The 7,332-nt window shown below is 35.9% G+C and overlaps 1 protein-coding gene across 4 annotated transcripts in view; it reads left to right on the top strand.

The window, feature by feature from the left end:
- The window catches only part of LOC117272068 (C-myc promoter-binding protein-like), a 100,880-nt gene extending 93,759 nt beyond the window's left edge, over positions 1–7,121 (top strand). For all 4 annotated transcript variants that reach the window (XM_033651237.2, XM_033650984.2, XM_033650907.2 and 1 more), the window contains 3 exons: positions 481–643; positions 2,242–2,306; positions 2,828–7,121. In XM_033651237.2, coding sequence (XP_033507128.1) covers positions 481–643; positions 2,242–2,306; positions 2,828–2,964 — 365 coding nt within the window. In that variant the 3' untranslated portion in view covers positions 2,965–7,121. The remainder of the gene's footprint in view (positions 1–480; positions 644–2,241; positions 2,307–2,827) is intronic.
- The last annotated feature ends 211 nt before the right edge of the window (positions 7,122–7,332 follow it).

Here is a 7,332-nt window from a genome sequence, read left to right as displayed (position 1 = left end):
CAGTCTGGTAAGTGTTTTGACAATGAACCTGAAGTGAATCTAATTTTTCTTTTTATATTATACAATTTAAAGTGTAACAAATCAAAACTTGTTTTTTAATGTTATTTTTTATTTAATCTTTTTGGAAAAGAGGAAAAAAGCAGTATAATAATCAAATAATTCAGACTTTTTTTCCTACAGTACATACCAAGCTTTTATTCACCACACATTGCACATCTAATTATTATCTACCTTTTTTTTTTACCAGCACCAATATATGTTTTTTAGAATACTGTTACTTTAACTTGCTCTAGCTCAGCACAAGCCAAATGACACACCAGCACAGATACCCAGCCCCAAGTACTTTTCATCTGAGTGAAAACCTGCTCTTGAGAGATGATCTGAGATAAAACCATCCTCATTTTACATTACTGTTACATATCTTCTGTGCTGATATGATATGAGCCCAGTGCTGAACTCTGTGTGTGTGTGTTTTGGTAGATGTGGGTTACCCTCTGTCCCGGCCGGTCCCGGAGGAGGAGAAGCCGTTCAGCGAGGAGTTACTGCAGAGTGTGGTGAGGAGCATCCAGAGGAACGACGTCAGCCGACCAATGGCTCAGCTGCTGCAGCTGCTGGGTCAGACTCTTGGGGTCAAGAGGCAAAGGTCAGTACTAATATTTCATATCAGGCATATTTATTATTTAACTTTGGATTCATCACCTTTTCAAAACACCTGTGTAGAGATTCTTCCATGTGTAAAGTTCAAATTCGTGCACTCAGACACTCGTCCCCTTTGAGTAGCTGTTAAAACGTTTTTGTTTATTCCTCTCAAAGAATTTTTGGTGGAATATAATTAAGTACATTTACTCAAGCACTGTATTCAAGTATAATTTTGTGGTACTTGTACGTTGCTCAAGTAATTCCATTTTATGTTTTTATAAGCTTATGTTCACTGCTCCACTATATTTATTTGATAAATGTAGTTACTTTACAGATTCACATTATTAATAGAAAATTAAAATTATAACATATTATTATAGATTTAGCTACACAGGTATATAAAGTAATTAAAATTAGCTTCACCTTTACGAGCTGCAACATTAAAGTGAAACGTACATTCAACTATCAATGATTATTATCCAATAATAAATAAAAATAAATATTAATGTGAAATGGGCCGTTCTGCACATTAAGGACTTTAACTTTTGGTGCTTAAAGTATATTTTGTTGCTAATACTTTTGTTCTGTAAAATAAAACTTGTAAATTTGAATGCAGGACTTTTACGTTTACTTACAGAGCATTAACAAAGGACTTTAGAGGCATAGAAGAGACTGTGACCATTTAAAACAGTCACATACGTCATTCTGGTGTGAAGACAGTGTTTCCAAGTTTGTTTTGTAAATCCATAAAATATGGCTAAATACACTTTTTTATTTAATCTTAATTCAACTAGATAAAAACCAGTTGAGATAGAAATTTCTTGTTCAGTGGTGACCTGGCCAAGAAGGCAATAGTTACGTCAAGTACACGCTATTACATACATAAAATAAAATATAAAACAATGCATCATAAATGGCACACAGAAGAAAACTGCTGTCCACGCATCAAAACAAAAGTTGTGTCACAGAAGTGTATGTTACTAAACTAAATTTATTTTGTTGCGATCAGGTTTAGCTAACTTTATTTTTCAGTTGTAAAATGATCATCAGTTACTCACCATGTGTTACCTTGAATGAACAAAGAAGAAAAATCCAAAAACTGTAAAAATTCTTGATGAATTGAAATCATAGACAAATATGTTTAACAAAACTATATCAAAACATCTGTTTACAAACTTTCACACAACTGGTGCCGTATAATCCAGGTCTCGTTTATCCAGTTGTATGATCTGAACCTCACAAACACGCATACAAGCACAGGAGTAGCGTGCATAGACAAGCTTGTGCATTTGAACTCTGCTTGTGCCTTACACTGAGTTGCCCAGGCATGCTACTTAACCTTCCTTTATGAGGAAGTGCGTTAAATAACAAGGTTTTAAGGAAAAATTGATGTTTGAATATTCTCCATTTTTGGATTCTTCGGTCACTGTTGAGCCACGCGAGGAAATTTAAGGTAACATGGGCCAAGTAAGAGATAAACAACTGATCATTTTATGGGTAAAGAAAGAAAGAGCAAAAACAAAATACATGTTTTTGGCATTAATTGTTAAAAAAAAGCTCTCATTGAAAGAAATGTTTTCTAACCTCAACTCTCTTCCTCAGGAGTTTGTACAGGGACATCCTCTTCCTCTCTCTGGTGGCTCTGGGAAAAGACAACATTGATATTGGTGAGTCATAATGATTACACATCATATTGTCACATACTGTACACCAGCTTCAAGGACTCCAAGGACCTGCTATAATTTTACACCAGTGTCAGTGCTTTCATTTTTGTTTCCTATTAAAGTTTCTGTTGAGTTCCGGATTAAAATGATAAATATTTCAAGTTACTCTGAGTAAAAAAACTTGAAGATTTTGTTTTAAACTTTTATTTAACTGATTATTTAATGCCACTAGGGGGCTGCATAAACAAGCTATAAACACAACATTGACATACAGTTCAATCACCTTTTTAAGTTAATATAACTTCTGGTCCTAGTGGTAAATTACTGAAAGGGTTTGGTAGAAACGCAGTATAAAAGTCTCTACAGAGCTTAGGGTATTTGTAGAATTGGTTGATATCTCTGTGGGTTCATCACTTTGAGCGTCTTTGATCTCTTGATAAATGAAAAACATCGATTACAGCTGCTTTAAAGGATTGAAATACTAAAGATTAAGAAAAAGACTCATGTTTCTTCTCCCTCTTCAGATGCCTTTGATCGCGAGTACAAGCTGGCGTATGACCGCCTCGTGCCGAGCCTGGTGAAGCTGACCCATAACTGTGACCGTCCTCCCAGCACAGGGGTCATGGAGTGCCGCAGGACGTTTGGAGAGCCTTACCTGTAAACACTCACCTTCACGTACCCACATACACACACACACACACACACACACACACACACACACACCAGGATGAACTCTCACCGCCCCACGTCATCGCTTTAAGGCGAGCTCAGGAAACCTGTTGGAAGACTGTGAATGTTTTGAGAAAACTCTGCAAGCGATCATAAAGGAGCAGTTGACGACGCTCAGCGTTATGTAGCCTGAAACAGTAAAAGAGTTTTACAGACTTTATCTCAACTAAGTGAAGATGGAAACACCACTCGCATCATTCATCAACAACTTCATCCATTTTCTTTGAATCCTGTGAAAATGATACAAATATACTGTAAAAACAGCAGTAGAGGATTTTTTTAATGAAACATTTATATTGTATAGTCATACAGCATATGAAGACTAATATTAGCAATATTTTAACTTGAACTCTATTTATACAAAGTAAGCTTTATTTATTGTAGTGTCTTCTTTTGTAGGGCGTTTACTGTTTTATCGTTGTCGCTTGGCGTTTGATGTTTAAACCACAGTGACCTGAACGCCATGTTGCAGTATGGATTTAGTGTCTGTTGTAAGTGATGACTAGGTTTCTGTGTGCTTTATGAGTCAGGGCATCAAAAAAACAAACAAAAAAAAGGACGTTTAAATTAGAGCTGCAGTGATCAGTTAATCCACAGAAAATTAATGAAATATACAGCATGTGATTTCTACCATTAGGGGTCTCTCAATCAAAACAATAACGAAAAACAGACTTTGATTTTGTTGTGAAGTAGCAGGGGATCATGGGAGTTTCACTGTTAAACAACCATTGATGAGAATCTGACGTAACTCGAACTAAGCAGAGTTCGTGTTCAGGAAAGAGTTAATGTCTTTAAATTTCATTCACGCTACTTTTATTCATGATTTGTCATTTCATTCAAATGAAATAGCCACATGAGATGTAAGCTAACGTAATGCAAAGTTTCTAACATTCCATTAGATGAGTCGACTATCCAAACACTTCCTGTAGCTTGTCACAAAGCTCCCTCCATCTTGGAAAAGTCACACTGATATTTCCCCTTGTTTTACATCTCTTCTTGTCCCATAATCGTCCTGAGTCATTTGGTTTTCTCGTTTGTTTGCGCTTTACAGGGACGGCTCTGGCGACAAAACACGTAGCAAACAGCAATGAATAATTCTGCTCCAGTTTGAGTCAGACAGTGACCAATAGCTGTGTCTCAATTCAGGGGCCACATCGTTGGAAGGCGGCATCAGCCAAACCGAACGGTAAAATTTAATACTTGAGGAGATGATTCACTGCCAGAGACACCACCGTTTGATATACTTCAGGCTGATGGATCGTTTTCAGATAAACTTCTTAAATTTAGATTGTTTAAGCTGTGTGCTTGTAGCTTATAGTAATGTTAACAACAGTTAACCGTTAGCTAATTCACAACTTCTCAGTTAAGGTAATATATTATCGTCACCGGCACGCAATACAAAGGGGATATGACGCCACTGATGGGCGACCAAAAAAACTTTATGGTTTCTTGAATAAAATTACATTTTTTCTTAGTTTGAACATTGTTAAAAACATCACAATATTTAAAGTGCACAACAAAACATATACAGTAACATAGGTCCAGATGTTTTTAGACATTTTCATGCAGAACTGTTACAGGCTATACCTTTTAAAAGTTTTGTACTTGTGGTCTGACCAACCAAGAAAATTCAAGACATCACAGTGGGCTCTGAGAAATTTTAATTCTATTTTTTCACTTTTTTTTAAACGTTACACAGACAAATCGATGGAAGAGATCTGCAGATGAATTTAAAGGAAAATCACGGTTAGTTGCAGCTCTAATTTAATTGTTTAAAACCACTTTTGAATCTGCCTTTAATGTTAGTCCAGTACCTGAAGATAAATGTCCGGTGTGCTGCCACACCCTCTGTCAACACTGCTCTGCATATGATTTAATTTTAATGTAAAGTTTTCATCCAAAACAATAAATTTTTAGTTAGTGTTCATAATGATGATGAAATATTTAGTTTATTTCAGCGCTGAACCGTTTGTTAACAACAACAAAAAAATCAGTGTTACTGTTGATCGTCTTTTTACTAAACGTGCCAACTGTTGGGATGACGGGAGGCTCTCCATCCAAGCTGAGATTTAAGGTTATGAGAGAGTTCAGTACAGTACGAACGGTTTGTTTTAAATATACAGAAGCTGCTCTGAAAAAACACAAAACCAAAAAAGATGCCAGCACAGTCACTTTTCTGTACGTGATAAATGATTTCAGGTGAATTAACACACTCATAGACAGCCATACTGGAGGTTTACAGTTGTTACAGGTAGGAATATGAATGCGCATCCAAACCAACGATGACAGGTTCTAACCCAAAAGTAAGCAGATGTAAAATATAATGATCTGTTGCATCTCTCGAAACAAAGTCTGCCACATTGCAACTAGGAATTCATTTGTCATAGTTTTAAGCATCATTTCTACACACTAAAATAACAGCTCACACCACTACAACGAAATCCAACAGGACACAAGAAACACAAACAGACGATCAGATGACAAAACACTTTGATTTGGAGATAATCAGAAAGCGAGCACACTCAATTTGTTTGTAATGTTTTAGAAGAAAAGTTGCTGTCACAAGTTGTTGAGAGATACATCAACATATCCAGCCTCTGGTTCTGCAGCCACACACAGTATCTGAATGTTTGTACAGTAACATGCTCAGCCTGTGACGGTATTGAATGATTAGTTGAAGGGCCCACACTCTCCAGCCAAAGTGCTGATGAGCTCTGGATTATTTTTCTGTGGCTTCTGTGATTTCTCTAAGGTGTGTTATTGAGCTATTATGGTTGTTATTGTTTGTTTTTTTAACAATCAAACATCTGTGTATACACATTAAGAAGTTCTGTAAAAAAGCTCATAGTGCAGCAGAGCTTTGGGGGAATGTTTAAAATACCCCCAATGGTAACACTCATTCATCTTCAGCGCCCACAGGAAATACTAATGATGCAGTAACAAATGGTGGGATAGAGTTTGTTTCCCAGTTAATGTTTTATCGTGTCAGCACTTAAATGTGTGTTAGAGCCACATTAAACAGAATTTCTAAATCCCACGGACTCTAGAGCAAATCCAATATAACTTCCAAGTTTTATAAAACATTAACAACACATCATGCTGCCAACTTAGCATGCAGATAGTCCTCTGTTTTCACGCACCAGAAATGCAGAAAGGGCAAAATTTAAATCACATTACTGTCCAAATTTTTTTATCAAACAATGAAAAACAATGCAGAGTCTCTGAAAATTATATAATTATATAAATATATAAATATTCTGTGTTAATGTGCTCTGAGGGGTTGGATATCTGTCCTAGGCGTAATTCACATGTACCAGCGTTTGTAAAAGGATGGTAAGGAAAGCAGAAATTCATTACTGAAAACGCAAAACAAAGGCACACAGATCTGTTAATGTATAACTTCATATTGCGAATGTTTACATACCGAGGTTTGTAAATGTGTTGAAAGATGTTTTCTTCTAGATGCACATATAAAAATCTCTGTACACATTTGCACATGTCTACTTTTAAATCTCAAGTTCATATTTTACTTCCATTGAAATGATGGAAAGATAATTGCTGTGGATTGTTTGTTTTGAAGAGATTTTGTCAAGAGAAATAAAACCAAATAGACTGTGGATAGAACTGGATTTAAGCAGTGTAAGAACTTTTCAGTATCAATGCACATTATTTGTTGTTTTGATGTTTATGTTGATGAGAAACTATGACTGAAACGATGGTTGAAGGAGGACCCTCAAGTCTACACTCATGAAGGTCTCATGAATGTCAACCGTGTTTGAGTTGTGATTGAGGGAAAAAAAAAAAACTGGAAAAGTCAACAAGTTGCACTTTGACCCAGGAAAGGACACATCGACTACGATGTCAGCAGCTGGAGTAGCTGCCAATCATCTGTGGATTTTTGTTGTGTTAAAAAGTTGTAAAATATGAATGATTTTGCAGAATCTGGGGCCCTGTACATTTTAACCAGCCCTTTGTAGAAATCACATTTTATAACACGTGCAAAAGGTCCTTTTTAGATGTGGTGAAGGTTCTGTACAGCGACCAGATCTACAGGACTGTTTAACTGTAAATAAAATCACTTACACTCATTGTTGGCCTCTTTGTTTTCTTTGTTTAAGAATTAGTTCAGTATTATCTCATGAAAATGTCATAGTATAGTATGTCTTCAAAAATATGGTGAAAAAGTCATAGTATAGTATCTCGACAAAAATGTCATGAAAATGTCGAAATAGGATGTCGACAAAAATGTCATTAAAAAGTCAGTATAGTATGTTATCAAAAATGACACGAAAAAGTCATA

Source organism: Epinephelus lanceolatus, chromosome 2 (genome assembly GCF_041903045.1).
Source record: "Epinephelus lanceolatus isolate andai-2023 chromosome 2, ASM4190304v1, whole genome shotgun sequence".
Lineage (NCBI taxonomy): Eukaryota > Metazoa > Chordata > Actinopteri > Perciformes > Serranidae > Epinephelus > Epinephelus lanceolatus.
This window is presented reverse-complemented; position numbering and strand designations above follow the sequence as displayed.